Source organism: Prosopis cineraria, unplaced genomic scaffold, assembly GCF_029017545.1.
Source record: "Prosopis cineraria cultivar Desert tree isolate PC_DT_omini unplaced genomic scaffold, ASM2901754v1 PC5, whole genome shotgun sequence".
Taxonomy (NCBI): Eukaryota; Viridiplantae; Streptophyta; class Magnoliopsida; order Fabales; family Fabaceae; genus Prosopis; species Prosopis cineraria.
In genome coordinates, this window is record NW_026555336.1 from 35304905 (window position 1) to 35324469 (window position 19565).

General features: G+C 34.8%; 2 protein-coding genes across 4 annotated transcripts; one reads left to right on the forward strand and one right to left on the reverse strand.

Moving 5' to 3' along the window:
• Positions 1–527: 527 nt before the first annotated feature.
• LOC129311530 (RING-H2 finger protein ATL46-like) lies at positions 528–2353 on the forward strand. Of its 2 annotated transcripts, none has more exons than XM_054953866.1 (2): positions 528–846; positions 991–2353. In XM_054953866.1, exon 2 carries the CDS (start codon positions 1128–1130, stop codon positions 2283–2285), a length of 1158 nt encoding a protein of 385 aa, XP_054809841.1. In that variant the 5' UTR covers positions 528–846; positions 991–1127; the 3' UTR covers positions 2286–2353. The 2 variants fall into 2 exon arrangements, with proteins under 2 accessions (XP_054809841.1, XP_054809842.1); XM_054953867.1 differs by having other exon boundaries at positions 529–661; positions 749–2353.
• A 3537-nt stretch (positions 2354–5890) lies between these two features.
• Positions 5891–19265, reverse strand: LOC129311328 (AP-1 complex subunit gamma-2-like). Of its 2 annotated transcripts, none has more exons than XM_054953559.1 (18): positions 18997–19265; positions 16066–16368; positions 15776–15917; positions 14266–14439; positions 13515–13694; positions 12199–12353; positions 11802–11892; positions 11518–11681; positions 10966–11020; positions 10464–10586; positions 10278–10373; positions 9448–9575; positions 9010–9114; positions 8641–8897; positions 7720–7965; positions 7458–7630; positions 7006–7110; positions 5891–6531 (listed from the first exon to the last, which is right to left on the reverse strand). In XM_054953559.1, exons 1-18 carry the CDS (start codon positions 19026–19028, stop codon positions 6436–6438), a joined length of 2625 nt encoding a protein of 874 aa, XP_054809534.1. In that variant the 5' UTR covers positions 19029–19265; the 3' UTR covers positions 5891–6435. The 2 variants fall into 2 exon arrangements, with proteins under 2 accessions (XP_054809534.1, XP_054809533.1); XM_054953558.1 differs by having other exon boundaries at positions 7458–7633; positions 18997–19263.
• Positions 19266–19565: the final 300 nt, after the last annotated feature.

A 19565-nucleotide genomic window follows, 5' to 3' on the forward strand; every position in this document is an offset into this window, starting at 1 on the left:
GAGTCTTTCAAGATATAATTAATGAACTTTTTTTAAAAAATAACCCTAATTAGATGGAATAAGTTTTTTTAATTGAGACACTTTGTTAGATAAGAGTGAACATAAAAAAATGTATGATTTTAAAGATAATTAACCAACTCATTAGAATTTAATCCAGTTAAAATGTCTTACAATATCTCACCCAAAAAAAAATTGTCTCACAATATTGAACGATGGAGTATATATATTTAACCGAGGGATGAAGTTCAAAATTTGTTAATTTTTTAGATATAATTAATGATTAATGAGTGTTGAAGTTTTTCATAATTTTAATTCAACTTATGAATGACTTATAAATAAATTAAGAATGAGTGTTTTATTTTTTTTTTAAAAAAATTAATCTGCTTAATTTTCTCAAGATATATTTTTGTTCTCCGCTGATATCATCCATTTCGAAGTAATCTTGTAAATATAAATATCTCTCCTCACAAATATTCGACCCTTGGTTCGTAAGTTAGGAGGAGTACTAACATTTACACGACACTGTTTTAAAGTTTCAAAATTGGGGTCTTTATTTGTAATTTGCCCTTGACATGCTGCCTCTTCGGCTCTTCTGGTCCGGGTCCAGACTCTAGAGGGACCTACGAACTTGGATTTTGGGAGCTTTACGCTTTTACCTGCGGTTCTCTTCTCCACTTTTCAGTTCATTTACGAAGAAAAAGTGCTGGACAAAAATCCATAATTTAAGTGTTTAGGGTTTCTTTCACAGAAAACGCTGGTACACAGACACAAAGAGGACTATCCCATTCCCAGGTGGGTTCAAATTCAACCAATACCTGATTAGTTCCGAGTTTTCAACAAATTGAGGTAGGTCAACCTCAACCTTGACGTTTCTGAAACCCGCACTTCCTTTAAATCCTATTGTTTCACTTAAATCTTGAGCGTCCTCACTCTGAAAGAGAGGATTTTGACTCTAATTAGATATTTCTTTTCTGTGAAATCATCCTTTAGGTTTCTCTGAGGTTCTTGAAATAATGTGGGTACGGCTTGTTTCCCACAATGTGTGAGTTGGGGTGATTCCCAAATGAAGCAATATAGCTGACGCTCTGCTTTAATTTGAAATTCAAAAGTGACAGGGTGTAATCGGAATGCCTTATTCTGCAATGTCTTGGGTTCACTCTCAAATTCTGCAGAACAATGGTGGCATGGCTGGCCAGCCTATTCTTTCCCCATCTCCTTCTCCTCCTCCATTGCCTTTCATTTCTAACTATCAGAAGCAAATAAGCCCACCTCCAGTTTCTTCATCTGGAAGCAAAATAAGTCCAGCAGTTCTTTTTATCATAGTTGTGCTAGCTATTGTGTTTTTCATTTCGGGTCTCCTTCACTTGCTTGTTAGATTTCTCATAAAGCACAGGTCTTCTTCATCAATTTCTCAATCCAATGGATACCCAGATATGTCTGAATCAGATACTTACCAGCGGCAGTTACAGCAGCTGTTTCATCTTCATGATTCAGGACTGGATCAGGCTTTTATAGATGCTCTTCCTGTCTTCTTCTACAAGGAGATAATAGGCTTGAAAGAGCCTTTTGATTGTGCCGTTTGCCTCTGTGAATTCTCAGATCAAGACAAGTTGAGGTTGCTGCCCATGTGCAACCACGCTTTTCACATTGACTGTATAGACACATGGTTGTTGTCTAATTCAACTTGTCCTCTCTGTAGAGGGACTCTGTATGCCCCAGGATTTCCGATTGAAAACTCAGTTTTTGACTTTGAAGAGCCGAGGGAAGAAGATGGGGTTTCAGCAGGCACTGTTGGAGTTGATACTGCTTCTGTTCACAAACATGCAGAAAATCACATTATGAGCGGAAGAAGGGTGTTTTCTGTGAGACTTGGGAAATTTAGAAGCACACATACCAGACAAGGAGTAGAAAATTGTGAAGGAGAGAGCAGTGCTAGTAGTAGTAATTTGGATGCAAGGAGATGCTATTCAATGGGGTCTTTCCAGTACGTGGTTGCTGATTCAGATTTAAGGGTAGCTTTATGCCCCAATAGAGGTGATGTGAGTAGTGGCAGTATGAGACAGTTGAAAGTGCGAGTAGCTCAAAATGGGAATAATCCTTCAGCTGATTCTGATTTTGAGGGCAAAAAACTCAACATTGCCAGGAAAGGGGAAAGCTTTTCTGTTTCCAAGATCTGGTTATGGTCCAAAAAGGATAGATTACCAAGTTCTTCAGTAACCCATGTTGGAAATCCCACTAATGTCAATTCGAATTTGCCTTGGATGAATAGAACTAGAGGTACATGAAGCTACCACTCAATATTTTGTATTTTGATCACTGATATATTATTAATAAATCTATTTGTTGAGCTCCTGCTTTCTCCCATATTTTGGTTATATTTCTGTGCTGTGTCTGATGAAATTGTGTTGACCATGATCAGTGATGAAAACATTGGGCTGTAAACCTTTGAGTGAGAATTATACTGAAGTGTCAGTTAGGCAAAGCGTTCTTTTCAATCAAAGTATAGCTATAGAATAGTTTGTAACTTGTACTGCGGACTTTCTGTTATTTGGTAATTTCTTTGCAATATGACCAGAATCAGAACCTGTTCTGCTCTTTCTTTTCACATGTATTTCCGGGAAAGATATATACTTTGCAGAAGCCGTAAGCGAAAAAAGAGAAAAGGAAAAGCTATGGAGTGTAGTTTTGCACTAGATGATTTTGAGCTTAATAACCAAAGAGGGTGGGTCCCTTGATGCCATGTGATTTTTGTTTTAGTGACCAAAGTGGTTCTTATTTGCAACTTGTGAGTAATGAGTACAAAGATTAAAGGAAAGTCAAATCAGGGCCGCTTTTTTTTGTTTTGGGGTGCTTTGGAATTCCGTGGAGGCTGGCTTTTCCCACTTTGAGGGTAAAAAGAAGAAAAAAGGAAAAGAAACAACGCGGGATTCCACATTCCATCTCCTCCATTCCTTCTCCTTTCATGCTTATGGCTCTCTCTCATTAAACCTGTCTTTTCCTTTATTGATGGGATAGTGTTTGGGTAGCTAGAAAATGAGAAGGGTAAAAAGTGGAGTGTAGGAGTTTTCTGATGAGGACTTAGGTGTGTGTTTAGACATGATGATGATGATGAATCAGCTGGTGGATGGTGGGGTCCTGTGAGAGTGCTCTCAGTCTCATTATTATTGCATTGCCACATTTCTCTTTGGGAAACTTCCTTTTACTTAAACATGACATAAAATCAGAGTGATAACTAATATGGCTACCATAAGAGTCTGGAAGTGAAGCTCCTCATGGTGAAATATCAGTTATCACTCACTGTCCTTTTCCTACCAAACTGATAATAATCTCTCTCTCTCTATATGCGCGCGCGTATGCATGATTATGATTTTGGTTATAAAATTTTTTGCACTACTATGTATATCTGTATCGTTCAAAAAGTACAAAATATGTAGCTGTAGAGGCAGGTTGAATTAATTGTATAGCATCTTTGAGGTCTCTACATGTGATGATTGCTTGATACTATTATAATAATTACCATGGCCAACATGCACAGGGCAAAGCACTTGCTTTACATATGATATTCAATAATTTTGTTAATTAAAGGTGTGTTTGTGGCAAGCTAACATGACTGGGAGATGGAACGACTAGCGTGTGGCTAGTCATAAATTTCAAATATTGACTCGTTGTTTAAAACTGTATATGCGAAGATTGAAGAGACGAAATTCCCCCGCGCGCGCTCAATATTTGATTTTTTAGTGATCAAATCACGGTATTTAATTTAATCATATGAAAAATTGTCATTGTTATGAGTCTATGACGCCGATCTGAATGAGTTATATTTTGGTTTACAGGTCATCTTCAAATCAATATCAAGATATAAAACTCAAATAGCTTTAGTCGGCACTTGACAATCAAACACCTTTTAAATGTATTCAAATATATAAAGGATAAAATAGCAAAGGAATGGATTATTTACTAGTTGATCGTTTAGTATTTAGCAGCAACAGTCAAATCAAGTCAAATTCTTCTTCTTCTTTTTTTGTATATAATATAAGTTAGACTTTTTTATCCCCATTACATCAGAAGACAGAATGAGACAATTGAGTCCGGCAGACCTTTATATATATATATATATACACTCACTTTTTTATTGTATGACACAAACACACACATAGATGTAATCACTCTTGTGTAAATAGAACATCCAAATCATCTGTAACAATGTATCACAGTAGAATTTATTTAAAATCCCAGCCAAGTTACGAACAATACAGCTTACAATACAGTTTATTTTAAAGTGAATGAAACAAGAGCAGTTTAGTTGTGAATTACATCAAAGCGAAATGAAAATGGAAGCACAAGGTGGGGCCTGTGATGGAAAATCAGAGGGCTGAAGAGTTTGTCATCATTGAAGTGTGATGGGGCCACCTCACAACACCGACTGTTTCTCTGCGAAAAGACACACAAAGCTTAGGATCCATGAAATATGAATCCTAAAGATAATCTTTGTTTATTGCGGCAGTTTTCATTGGCTATATTACATCCACAACATGCCAACCAAATTATACACTCCCAATCAATTTTTTAATAATTTTTAATCTCTAAAATGCGTGTATTAATGCATTATCAACTTCTTTTTCTTTTCTTTTCTAATAAATCACTCGAATCTTAAAAGGAATATTAATCTCCAACTAATTTACAAGCTTGTTGGTTATATATTATTAGCATTTACAATGGAAATAATAACTAAAATGTGGGTTCTGTATTTTACATAGAATGTCATGCTAGCTATACTATTCATAAGTTATTATAAATAGCATAATTTCATAAAAATTTTATATTATATACATAAAATATAGATATTTACAATATATTGAAAGTTGAACCAAGCATTGAACCGTTCAACATACTGATTTAAGAATTAGTAATTAAAATTATGGACAAATCATGACTAGATCAATTTCTCGTAAACATTTCATTAAACTGATCAAGATATTGATTTAATAATATATTAGTTTAATTAGTTGGCTTGATTTAGTTTTCATTACTATAAATATTTAAGATTTTTTTTTTTTTGGGAAAGAGATCAGAACAAGTCAAAATATAAACTAATGAAGGCTGTCCCTCTCAGCTTTGATTGAATGAAAGAGGAGGTTATGAGGTGGTTAACCATAAATAGAAGGGGGCAGTTGAGCGATTTAGAGTTGGATGACAGCACTAATTTTGTATAATATTAACTCAACGTAATGAAATTGTTGCTATTTAATAATCATACTTTGTGTGTCAGTAATCTTTCTGATAGCCTAACATAACATTTAGTCATATACTAACAACTCAACAACTTCAATCCTCTTAAAACCTAGCTGCCTGCCAGCTCATAACATTAAACTCCCATACCCATACTATGATTGTTTATGTTATTTTCACCTTGGATCTGTAAAATTTTCACTGGAATTCATAGCCCCATGTGCTCCTCTTTTAAACAGCTTTGTTTTATAGGTCTATGCCAAGAAACATAGCAAGCAGAACCGATTCAAAATAGCGTTCCATTTAAGAAAATAAAAGAGAATGATAAAAATAAATAACATATAAATATATATAATTTATTTTTTTTAAAAAAAGTCTAAACTAGCCTACATCTTACTGCTCAACTCAATTTGTTTCATTAAATGTCGGTAATACTAATAAAGTAATTTTATGAAGCTCAGTGTTTTGATCATTATATTTATGTTGAAATTTTTTATTTTAGTTACATTAGTAAGATATGCATCTTACAGTAAATCTAATAACATGGAAAATTTTCCTCAAATTCTGCATAGAATTATCCTTTGATAATATTGCCATATTCCTCAACCATACACTTCCTTCCAATTTTAAGATAGATGAATAATCAATTTTGAAACCAAGGTTAAAAAACAGGAACTGCTACAAATCGATCAAGAAAATAGGTTACATAATGAGATTACATTTCACTAATCTCGAGGGAAAAAAATGTTACATCAAATCAAATATGATATAATAATATACCAATCTTCTAGTTTCCTTGTGGGGATATTAATTTTGCATTCGACGACGCTATAACCTCAGACAGCACGATGACCATCGAGAAAAAAATGGTGGAAAGCACCAGTTCTCAACATGACACATGGTGAACTCTGTGCCCCAGAAGGCAAAATTTCATTTCCACACTTTCATACAGGAACAAATTGAACTATTGTACACAAATCACCTAAGGAAAAAAGATGAGAAAAAGAGAAGGGATAGCAAATATGTGAAGCCCGTCAAACCATCATCAAACAGACTTAAAAAATGAGCCAAAATGTGGTCCCCGTTGCTCAAGCCATGCCTCGCTCATTCGAAGAAAAGAACGTAAAACTGCACCAGTGACCATAAAATGCTGAAAAAAAGCCAAGGGCTTTGTGAATCTCCATAGTCATCATTGACTGGTTCGCCTCATAGACCACGGGGGAAATTACTGATTTGTCCTTCCTCCAGCTTAGCCTGGCCATCTACCTTGTACGCTATCCTTATACGCATCACAATAGATTTCTGAAAAGTGTGTAGTTTCTAGCGATCAGTTGTTCTCTAAGTAGCACTTAGACACACATGCACATGCATATATGAGAACACAATCCGAAGGGCTCAAAAGGGGTTGGGGAGATGAGGGGATGTTAATTAACTAGGCCAAATAAGAAAATTCTTGCAATGTCTACATGAATTTCAGTCTCTGCAGACATAGGTATCCCCCGATTATGATATATGGATTAGTTTTTATATTTGATGTAAGCTTAGCTATGTTTCTCTTAAATTACCAGAAAGCATCACTGGATAAACAAAATCCTTTTCATATGTAAATAAGGCACATAATTGAATAAAAATACCAGTAAAGCATGATCAGCAAAGAAAAAAGCGAAGCCAAACCAGACGGCCAGATGATAATGTGGTAGAAAAGAGCCAACGAATGGGTTTTTAACAACAGCTATGCATGATGAACATGGACAAGGAAAAACACTTTTCAGATACCTTTCCATGCTGGCTATTAGTAACTCTCAAATTTTGTGAGATGAACCCATTACCACTAGCAGGGAGTGCATTGCTGTTAGCTGGTTCTAAGTGCAACTGAAGAAACTGAAAATCAAAGTATTAAAACATGTAAGTATGCTGCATGATGAAAAGTACTCAGTATTTTGTAAAAAATATTCAGAAGAATTTCAGCTTCAAATTTAGCAACAAGTAAAACTGCTGATGATTAACAGACACTAGAAATACAGGTAACTAATAACACTCAGTTTATTACACAACAATACCTTCAAGCTGTTGTTTCATCATGTGATTAATTTCTATAATTATATTCTTTAATCTGAATCTCAATTTATTACACCAACAATGACGAAGTCAGAAATGCATACAAAATAGAGTTCCCAACAGCATACTGAATACCATACTTTTGGCTGGCTAAGAAAAAGATGGCATACCTTTGGAACCGCTGCCTGGAAAACAAAATCTGTATATGCGTTAGATGACAAGTTGGTAAAGGTAGCCTGGATAATTGCTGTTTGTGGGTTTTCTGGTTGTTTTGAAAAACTGAATGTCATCCTCAAGGAGCTGCTCTCATATGCAGTTATAGATGGATAATCTGGTCCTTTGTCTTCTATTGAAAAGAAGAAAGTGACAAGGAAAATCAGCACCTTGACTTCATTACAACCAAGCAAAATGCCCAAAGGTTAAAAATTTTACCATGTCTTGGTGGGTTGGGGGCAAAACCATCCAACAAATCCATCATGGGAGCAGCTCCAGCATTTGAAGTTGCTTTTGAAGAAAGGGAAAGAGATGAGAGATCATCCAATGGTGAAACTGGTGTTTTGTGATTCGTACCAGCGGATAACATGTCTATTGTGGATGAGTTGCTCTGAGCTGTCGGGGATCCAACAGACAAAAGATCCAAAAGAACATCTGTACCGCTTTTTGGAACTTGACTAGCACCTAAAATAGGGTGGCAAAAAGGTCAGACGTGTCTATCTTGCTATCTAACAGGTTATTTATCGTCAAGACTCAAGAACCCTAATCAATCAAAATGCTAAAGTTGCAGCATAAGGCATAAAGACACACATTATTTTATTAATATCTGTAAAACTAATCATAAAAGAGACGAACTTAAGCTTTCATGTGTCTGTCTTGCTATCTCTCCATCTTTTCTGCTTAAATAATTTACTTCATAAGTAAGTGGGTTGATTCAAGTTGCAATCCTATGGTCAATCTCCAGTACAAGTAAAACAAACCTAAGCCTCTTCCATTGCCACTAATTATAACAGAACGGTAAGGGTTTCCAAATTGCAATTAAATGGCAAGAATAAGCCAGGAGGTTGAAAGCATGAAAAGGCCTTTAGAAATTTGCTACTTTCTTTTCTTTTGTTTTGTTTTTTTTTTTTTTTTTTTTTTGGGCAGGTACTGCTTTTACTTGGTTTATGGCTGGGAAACTTGAAAACCTCATCTACGAAGACTATAATACCACGAAGCCAAAACTCACCAGTAGCAATAGCATGCTGTAAACTGTACTTGTAACCCACAAGAAAGAACTAATCGATAAAAGATATTATCCTCATTCATCATATATTATTATGATTTAAATAATATGTAAGATGCACTTCTTAAACCAACCAGACTGTTGTGAAGCTGGTGACAAATCAACTCCAAGAAGGTCCTGAAGAATATCACTGCCAGAAGAGCTAGGTGCAGGAGTATCATCCGAACTCAGATCAAGCAGATCTACAAGAGGAGACATAGGTTTGGAAACTCCATTTGGAAGATTAACTGAAGGTCCAGCTGGAGTTGACGCTGTGTCTGACAATGAGCCAGCTCTCCTACCAACAAAAGTTGCCTCATCCAAAACTGGCATCCTTTCAACAAGTACAGACCTGCATGATGCCAAATATATCCTCATATGAAGATATCCTTTATGAAAGTGAGCTAGGGAAGGAAGTAAGAATTCAGGTTCTAGATATTATAACCAAAAAAAGATAAACTTACCTAATATTCTGATGCTTCGCAATAATTGAATTGAACTCTAAAGATCTTTGCTGCAATTCAAGAACAAAGTTTCCTTTGTATTGAAGAATTATATCCCTGATTCTCCTATACACATAATTTAAAGAGAATTATATTTTCATTTCAAATTATACAGATGCAACTGTAAATAAGTTTCTGATAGGTATAGAAGTATTTGGTGTGCGTAAATGAAAGAGACAACAAAAATTAGTACTCCACAATTTGTGATGAAGTGACCATACTTGTGGCAAGTGTTTCAAACTTTTGAACCTGATTTTCTTAACTTTTGCTATAATACTAATTATATGCCCTAATTATAATGCAATCCTAACAAAACAATGACAGGAAAAAGTAAAAGTAAATCCACTCAAAGCTATAATGTAACAGATACTTAAAAACGATCAGAAAATCAGAGCATACTCTGAAGAAGATGGGAAGCGTGAAGAGAGTTTCAAGAGTGCAACCATAGCCATCGCTTTTGTGGTAAGATCTGATGAATGATATTTTATAGCAATTTCAACAACATCTACAGCATCTGATTCTGTTACCTGCTTGCATGAAATAAACAATTAAAAAAAAAGATGAATTGAAAATAGATTCTTTTAGGAACTGTCATCCCTTGTGCAGTGATAGCAGTATACAAGTAGATTGTATTAGACGCAATAACAGTTGTTAGAATTTAAGTTTTCTTAGGTACGGCAGGGTTCTCTATGATAATAAAAGGGATATACATGAATGACATTGGCTAATTCTTATCAGAAAGAATCAAAGTAAGCAAGAAGAATAGGAAAAGAAAGAAACAAGCCGAGTTCCTGAACTTTATGGTTTTGGCACTGAGAACATATTATTGCCAAGATTGCATCAAATTAGCTATTGGCTTGGACAAATATCTGAAAGTACATTCCAGATCCTTACCAATCAAGTAAAAAATATTCCAGAACTTGCCCCATTTCTTCCACAAGTTCAAAAACGTTATCAAAAGAAACAGAAAAAAGAAATTGTCGCCCGCAGGCAAGCACTGAGACACATGGATTTCATTTCTTCATGATACTGTTAACCATCGTCTAAACAGAATTGCAAATAATAAGCCTCTTCAGAAAGGAATTGTTAGAATGTCTTTCACAAGAAGCTTCTATGACCAAACATATACATTAACTTGTTGCTCATCATCAAGCGATTAATCATTTTCTAGCAACATAAAGCAACAATAGACGGCTAACAAGAAATTTTTCAAGCAGATAGCAACTCACTGTTATTGGATCTTCTATGTCAAGCATTCCAATATTATTGACTAACATTTCACCATACTCTCCAATGCACCATACTGCAACTCGAACAAAACTTTCCTGATGAAAATCTCAGCCAATGTTATTATTTAATGGATTATGGAGAGAACCAAAAACAGGAGGAATATATTTCATCAAAATAGTAAGCACCTGTTCAGTTGACGTTTGCATTGCCCTGTATAATGCCCTTACTGTATATCCTTGAAGTTCAGAAGCATTGCTTATTACCACAATGAAGGCATGCCACGTTTCATCTTTTACAAAATTTCCAGCCTACTAACATTGCGTAAAGATCAATATTTGCACTCAATATATTGTAAATTAAGAAAGCCCATGATGAACACAGACATCAAAAGATTATCCCAATACTAAAACAAATTAATTTAGTTATGATTTGTGATTGTGACTGGTAAATAGAAGCTGCAGACAAGAAGTGATAAATAGTCAAGAAATCCTAAGCAGTTTGTGCATCGATAATTTAACCACATAACCAGAAAGTCTTATATTATTAATGGTCTGGTTGAGTTTGTGCGTAACAAAGAAAGCATGATTGAAATGATGCATATCCTAAAATAACTAGCATGAGACCAGAGGGTAGGTGTTTTCCTTGGATGCTTAAATTTACAAGAAAGCTTGTGTACTATAATAGTACCTGAGACAGAACTTTTAGCATCTGATCAATGTACCATATCTTCTCCGGGGAAAACCTGAAGCACCAATTGAGAAAGGTCATTTGTATTCTATTGATCAAAGAAGCGAATTACACTTCTATACAGCAAAAAGAAGCTATACTCGAACATTATCTAATTAAAATTAAAAATAACTTGCGAATTACAATATTAACTGCCTAAAGAAAGATAAGAATAGTTTGGCCCTGAAGGAAGGGCTTAAAATAAATACACAATAAGTAGAGGTCAACGGTTCAAACCCCCTCAATGTATTAAAAAAAAGTAAGATGATAACAGCTGCTCTACACACAGGATTGATATATATATATATATATGTATATATATATTTTGCAGGCATGACATCATCCACCATGGAAGGCTGTATATGAAGGTTCTTAAAGAATTAATGATGAAAAAGAAAAAAAAAAGAAAAATGGTTTCTGTTGTGTATTGCCCCCCTTAAATTAATGAAAATTCTAAAGTGCATTAACTATATGCACTCTAGAAGAGAAAATACATTCAGAATCATGACTCACTTTGCAACTATAGAGCAAATTTTGGCAGTAAGGTCCCCCTTGAAATCTTGATCACTGACTTCAAGATAATCTATTAGCTCTTTCGTTAAAGGTTTTACATTACTTTCATTCACCAGCACATAAACAAGATCAAGGGCTCTTCTCCGGATTGAAGCATCAGCATCCTGGAGAAAAGAATTCAAGTCACGAACTTCTCAAGCTATAAAACAATATCTATCAATCTCACTGAGCAATAGACAGCCTTATAATCCAATGAGGAAACAAACAAGCCACGCAACTCAAACCTTAACGCATTCCAGAATTGTTGCCCTATGCCTTTGCACTGCCTGAGCATCAACTATTACTGCCTTCATCAGCATGTTTAATGCCACATATCTGAAGGGAGAAAATGAAAAGCATTAAATTTTACATGGTAGAGGAGTGCAATCTCAAAGCATAAAATACAAAAGCCAAAGAAGGGAGAAAGCAAAAATAGATGAAATGACCTATTAGGCCTGAACCCTGAAGAACACATGAGTGAGACATTGATCTTTCAGGCTCCAAAATGTAATCATAATTAAAAAAAAAGGAAAAAAAAAAAAGAGTTGCAAGGTTATCACTTATACAACCACCACCAACTTACAGTTAAATTCTTAAGCTGACTCCAAATTTAAAGTTTAGACAAAAAAGGTCATCAGAAACCTGATATTATTATCACGATTCGACAAGAACCTTCCCAGGATATTGATGGCAAGCACACGTAAGCCGCCATTATCTTCAATGCTCATTATTGTTTGAACACACTCATACAAAATGGCATTCCCTGCAACTTTGTTTGACTCAGTCTTTGTAGCCACCTAAATATAAGATCAGCAAGTTAATAGATTATACCCACCAATTTCCAAAGCACATGGTCACAACAAAATAAGTAATAGTTAATTAAAATTCATCAGTTCATCTATAAAAATGAATTGATAATAGTTACTGCAGCGCACGTACAATTTTTTAAAAATGAAAATGCCAGGCTTTTTCAAATAAAATCTGAAACATTTAACAGGCAACAAATCATGCATTCATAATTAAATCATAAATACTCCGATCCAAGCCCTAAAGATAAATAGCTTCTTTTATAGAAGGAAAATTTCATCAGAACGAAATATCTACAGGAATCTAGAAGATATCCTCAAACTAGGAAAAACATGAAAGGCTTGAAACAGAACACAATAATAGACCCTAAAGCCTAATAATCTAAAAATGCTGCCCAATCTCTGAGTATAAGATGACTTGAAAAAAATCCTCTGATATCAAAGAGCCACCATATTCACAATGAAATCCCATAATAAAACCTAAGTGGAAGATATGCCTTTGATAACATGCACACTACTCTCTGACATACAAACCCCAGAACTTGTTCCAAAGTATCAACACACCCACCCAACTCAGAAGGAGGGGGGGAGTTTTCTGAACTAAAACAGGACGAGGCACCCTAAAACAACATTAAGAACAATGCACAACAATGGACCATTGCCAATCTCTCTCCAAAATATGCAAACAGGACCTAGTACCAATAACAAAATATGCAAGCAGGACATGTGATGTATGGTGTTTTGTTGGTTTTGAACTAAAGAGGGACAAAATCAATCAAAGATCATAATTCTAAAGGGGGACAAAATCAATCAAAGATCATATTTAGTTCAAAACCAACAAAACACCATACATCATATAAACCCTTCCAAAAAACATAACTATATCTTCAGCCATCCTCATTTTCCCAAAGATAAATCAATCAACCCTTTATCAATCTTCCAGCATCACGTTTAAGTTAGCATGCCAAACGAAAAGTTAGGCCTTGATTAAAAGCATGGAAGTGGAAAAGGTATACTTAAAGTAAGAACAGTTTTCAATGAACAGGATAATCAGCAGATGCATGCAGAAATGACAAATAATCCAGTCATTGCAGCATGAATATTAGTATAACAAATCGGTACTATAAATTTGACCACTTACACACAACTGACCTGAGCAAGTATGTCATTCATGGAGTCACTAGCATCAGCATCACCTTCACCCAACACACGCAACAGCTTGAGCAATCTGATATGAAGGAAAGGGTCGGTGATGCCAGCAATGTCATACTCTGGTGCATATGGACTGTTTGCTAGATCCTTTAGAGTTCTAACCAAACCCTCTGTGCATTTCTACAATAATGTTGACAGGTTTTGTTACCATAAAAGCTGAACAAATTCCAGGCATCCTTTGTATAAGATCTCATCATGCAACACATAGAAAAGTAGAGTATGGAATTTAAATGGTTGAATTTATGAGCCTTGCTCCATAATCCCTTCTTAAATGCAAACCATTTATGGATGCCAGTGCAAGAATCTTTAAACAAAGATTGTTAAGAACATGTAGTTTGCATAAACCAAAATAGCAGCCATGACTGAAGATCAAAAAGTATTTCAAAAAATTAAATCATGTTACAACTTTGGCTAGACATAATTCCAATCCTCAAAGCAGGATCAATTACAAATCCCAGATTCCAGAAAACAAGTCAATGATATTTTAATACAACTTATCAAGTAAACACAAGCATTCATAAAGGCTTTTTTGGTCACTAAGACTGAATATATATTCAGATGATGTGGTGCAGAATGATTTTATCATGTTGAGTCTGCAGCAGGTAAGTTTACCTAACTTAAATTAAAAGAATGTGCTAAGAAAATAAACAATGGTACAAGTAAAATGATTACAATTAAGCTACCCAATTACCTTCCTAAAATATTCAAGAGCTTCTGAGCTAACTTTGCACAGATCTGTACAAAGCTGAACCCCAGAGATCAAAACTCCATGATGCTTCTCCCTAAGTAAGGCAGCAGCAGGATTTATAAAGTTTTCTGCCAAGTCTGGAACCTTCTTTATGATTCTTATAGAGCATAATGCTGCCTATATAACAAAAAATATAATCAATTAAGCAGAATGAACAATGACAGCTCAAGCAGTTTAACACAAAAGGTTTAGTCAGAAACTCAGACAACAAATCACAATAGCTACCATTTCTTAATAAATGGGACAGCAAGAACCATTAAACATTGACAAGTTAGGGTCAAATGACCAATGTTTGGAGGGCAGGTATTTCATGAACGTAATTTTAAACCAAAAATAAAAACAAATAAACAAAATTATGAATACGTAAGATCAAACCGCCAAATATTTCACTCATGGAAAATAGTGATATCTAAAACCACCAAATCTTTTAAGATTTACTCTCATAAATTCAGTTTATTTTTAGCGTTCTTCAAAACTTTGATAACCAAAAACAAGGAGAGAAAAGAAAGGCACTGATGAAACACAGTGCAAAGGATTCTTCTCAATCTGATTCTAGTCAGCAATATTAATATATTTAACACTTTGACGCTATGAGAGTGCACTTGAGTTATTGGGCAACTGGCAATGGACCAGGCTGAATACATTCAGTATAAGTAAAACATATAATCAGACAGATCAATCAGTAGTTATTATAGGTCCCGAAAATTACAGTTCAGGTGTCAAAAAATGATTACACAGGCCAAATAAGCAACTCTTATTAACATCGCCTAATAAAAGAACAGATTCTCTGTCTGTAAAAAATTGTTCATTAAAAAAAAAAAACTACTGAAGATAAGAGAAGAGCATTATAAAGGGAAAAAAGGAGTCAATGACTCAAAAGAGCTTTCCCACACCTCGGTAAATCCACAAGGGAAAGCCCTCCTTAAATTTTCCCCAACAAAGGCTCAAAAAAGATAAGATAGCTACAAATGTGTCTTGAGTATCTCTTTAGTCATATGCAGGAAATTTAGTAACCCCATAAGTATGTAGACAAGCAACTTTACTATTATGTAAGGACCAGATGTCTTGGATGAAATTTATTTTTCAATGAAATGTGTAAATTATTCATTGGTCATTGCCTTGCCATGTTCACAGAAAAGGTCTATTAAAAGTTCAAGTGCTAAACATCAGTACAAGAAATTTTGAAACAAGACAAATAAGCCATTTTCTTGAGGGGACAAAAAATAATGAAACAGACAAGTTTGAAAGTTAATCACTTTGAGTAGAGAACCATAAGTTACAGCCATCAGGTAGGGGTCACTTTGAAACAATAAGAAGCAATCAAGGCCTCTTCTCTTCTCCCCTTACCATACCTCAATATATCAACATACATATATAAAATCCAATGTGTCCATCAAATTCAAATATTATTCAAGACATAAAAACCACTTCAAAATGGAAATAAATAAGCCACCTTCTTACGAATATTTGGATCTCGAAATTGCATCAATCTCTCAACCTCCGGTGCAAGATCACGAGCCATTTCTGCTGAACAAATGTTTCCTAAAGCACAGAGAGCAAGTCCAACCATGTACTGATTTGTGTGATTAAGATCTCTAAGACTTAGTTAAGGTAGCTATTGCCTATCATTGTTTCAGAATGAAAATAAATTCTGATAGCACATTTTAATTTGAAAATTTTAATCTAAACCCCCAGGGGACAATGGAATACAGAAACAAGGAAAATGAACTTGAAGCTGGATACTGTTTCAAAGAGTTTGTGACCAACATCAGAACTTCTTGTCTTTCATCAAGAAGCAACATAAGGCCAAGATAACCTATCCTCTTCTCAGGAAATCCAGGAGATGCGATCAACTTGAGGCACTCCATTTGACCAAAATGTGTGGGATAGCCAAGCATATGGATGAACATGAGCTTAGCAATATTTCGATGCCTATAGTCTGGATCATTTTCGTTGATTGCATCACGAATGGAAGCACACTCTTTTCTTACTACAGCTCGTTCTTCAGCTGCAGTTTTGCAAGCACGTACAGCCCGAATCATGTCCCTACAAGTATGATTATGAACCAGATCATTAAAAAATAATAATAAAACTATACTTCCTCTGGTCCTACTTATAAAGTAGAGGGAGAAGATTTTTTTTTTTTGTCATATTTAAAAGTCACGTCATTAAATTTTCATCACAAAGTTCCCCTTCTACCCTCCATTAAATGTTAAAGAGAGAAAATATACTGTTAAAGTGTGTAATTTGATAGATGCAAAGTTAATAACTTATTAAATTTTTAGACAGAGTTAATAAGTCTTAAAGTTTTGCTTGGTTCTAGGTAAAATATGTTGGAAGTGACTTAAAAATAAGACTAGAGAAGTATTGCCTAAAAACAATTTGACAATTTATCATCTATGGATGAAAAACAGCAATACCTTTAACTGCTTGCTTAGTTTGCAATCACTGAACATATTGGAATAATGGTCAAATACACAGACAAACAATTACAGACCCACAAAAAAAGTAAGAAAGGAAAATAACGCTTAACAAGTGATAATATAGAAGGATTGAAAATTGAAATTCCAATTTTCTTTTATTAAAACGTTTTAAATAGTTAAAGTTGTAGTAGAAGGGAAGGACAAGAGAATCTTTCACTGCAAATAATAAAGTAAAATAACACAAAAGTGCTTGCCAATCTCTTCCTCTCTCTACATATCAGAATTAACTATAAAGAAGACAGATATAAAAATTCTATCCCACAGATGCAAAAAAGGCATAGCCTCTTGATCTTTATACTCCAACAGTCCAACCAAGCACAAAAAGGACCTGAAAAAACACAGGAGAAGACCTTCAAACAGTTCCTCCTCCCAAGACCATAAGAAAAAGCGGCTCCAAAATCTTAGGAATCCCAAGATTGAACCCATGTTACAATTCATACCAGAAGATGTTAATTTCCAATTTCATCGCCTCTTCTTGGAAGACTATGTACATGACAAGTTTTAGGTATTCTTAAAGTTTCAGAATCATGAAAAATTACCTAAATATGAACGCTTGTGACAATATTCTAAGTATGAAGTGCATTGACACAAGATTCAAATCCATCTTGTTCATGCAACTATATAGGGTAATCATTCGTCTTTAGAAGATGCAGAAGCCAGATAAAAGTCTCATGTCATAAGAGCCGTGAGCTCTAATAACCATGAATCTTACGCTCATTCTTTCACAATCTATAGTAGCTGCTTGGAATATTAGAAACAGATTTCTTTTGAGTTTGAGATAAAGTGAGGATTTCATTTTCAAAATGTTGATATATTTCCATAACATCAATAATTTTAATCTTTTCCAAGTAATAACAAAGGAAATAATATATGAACGTGTACAATGTTTACTATAGGTTGGAACTTGATGACTAAGGTTAGAGCACTATGCTAGAATATCCAGATGAAGGCTAACATACACTAAAATCCCTTTCATATACACTAATGCACACATTAACCTCCGCCCCAAAAGTTTCTGATTTTAACATTAATATTCCTTGACAAAGCAAATGGTAGCAACAGCAGCATAGCACCATTGCTTGAGTAGGCTTCTAAGAGCACAATTCCAAAGCATAACCAAGCAGGAATAAAAACTAATCTTATTTGTTCCCTTTTAAACAGAATCTGTTGTATGCTGAGAGTATATAAATAACCTTCTAACCTTCTAAAGCATTTTCTCTAATATATGATAATATCTATCTGGCCGCATCTGCAGCCTTTTCAAGCTCAAATTGCTTTTCCCTTTTCTCTAAAGAGGGGTTGTCATGCCAATAAAAGGAGCACACAAAAGTCAAAAACTGCACACAACCAAGTTGGATCTGGTCATAATAGCTTCTGAAGAAAGTAGATCATGGTGAACCCTGCCATCAATCTTGATGAAAATACCGCAATAAATCATGTAGTTAAATCCTTTACTAGTTGTCCTGATCAATGTGTGTAGAAATGTGGGGCTATCCCATCACTGTGAAGATAGAAAAACCTTAAAGAGCAAGATGGCTATCAACAATTCAAGAATTGAGCTTTATGGTGGCAACCGATGGCCTTTTTTTCCTTTTTCGTTTTACTACCTTCAGAATTTCTTAAATTTTTCCCCTTTCAAGAACATCGATAGGAAGAAAATTATCAATCGTCATTCACAAGAATGAGACCTTCTTGCGAATTGTGATCCATTCAAGGTTCACGTGGAAAAGAAAATGAAAATTATCCGCAGCATAGAATTACTTGGAAAATTCAACCTGCCACTCAGGTACTCAAAGCAAACTTCACCCCAGCTCATACTGAAGCCCGACGCTAAATGAATTCTGAGCAAATGTTACTGAGTCTAGCCAACCCCATTTTACCCCCGAGTCCAATTTCTATAAACCAAAATCACAATCACAAACTAAAAGGCCAACCGACAAATCAAAACTTTAGAGATATACCAGTGGTTTCTCACGCAACCACTTGAGATGATAAAAAAAAAAAATTGAACAGAAGGAGCAATCAATCTGACAAAAGAAGTAGAAGCGGTAGCCATGAATCGAAAGCTCTAACTCCTAGCTATAATTGAGCATGAAGAACAAATAAATACACAACACACTTAGTATGTAAAACGTGCTATACGTTCTGTGCACTTGATTGAACAAATGGGTCAGCAGTATTCATTGCTTACCTCAAGCTCGTCCCTGAAGAGAAGGGATTCATGATTGGGTTCGTGGTGAAGCTCTGCCTACGCTAAATCGGATCCAACCCAACTGAGAGGAAACAGAACACGAGAGGAATCGCGAATAGACCTGATGGCGTCAGAAAATTTCCGGCCTGAATGCTTAGACCGAGATCTAAATTGCTTAGGCGACGTTCAACAGAAAGAGGAGCTGAGGAACATGGAAGATTTGGATCTGAGACGTAGTATGAATATTTTCAGGGAAAGATGCACTTCTTTGTCCCGATGTTTTCTTTTCTTTTTTTTTTTATTTCTTAAATTTTATGACATAAAAGAAAGGGAGAACTTAGCTGAGGGCTTAGGGAGAGATTTAATTTCAGTGGATTTAAAAATATTTTAAAAATTTTGTTCAATTCAAAAAAAAAAAGTTAAAAAAATTTTGACAGTAAAAAAATTAAAATATCCTTCACATATTATACAGAATCATTTATTATTAATTTTTTTACTATATTTATTAATTTATCAATATCACTTATAAATTACATCTATTTGTCAAACAATCAATAATATTAATTATT

Excerpts from the sequence above, each read along its gene's own strand:
- LOC129311328 (XM_054953558.1), bottom strand. The coding sequence starts at position 19,028 with ATGAATCCCTTCTCTTCAGGGACGAGCTTGAG. Across the intron at positions 13,695-14,265 it reads CTCTTGAATATTTTAGGAAG|AAATGCACAGAGGGTTTGGT; the intron begins GTAATTGGGTAG and ends ACATTATTGTAG. Across the intron at positions 8,898-9,009 it reads GCGAAGCATCAGAATATTAG|GTCTGTACTTGTTGAAAGGA; the intron begins GTAAGTTTATCT and ends GGCATCATGCAG.
- LOC129311530 (XM_054953866.1), top strand. The coding sequence starts at position 1,128 with ATGCCTTATTCTGCAATGTCTTGGGTTCACTCTCAAATTCTGCAGAAC.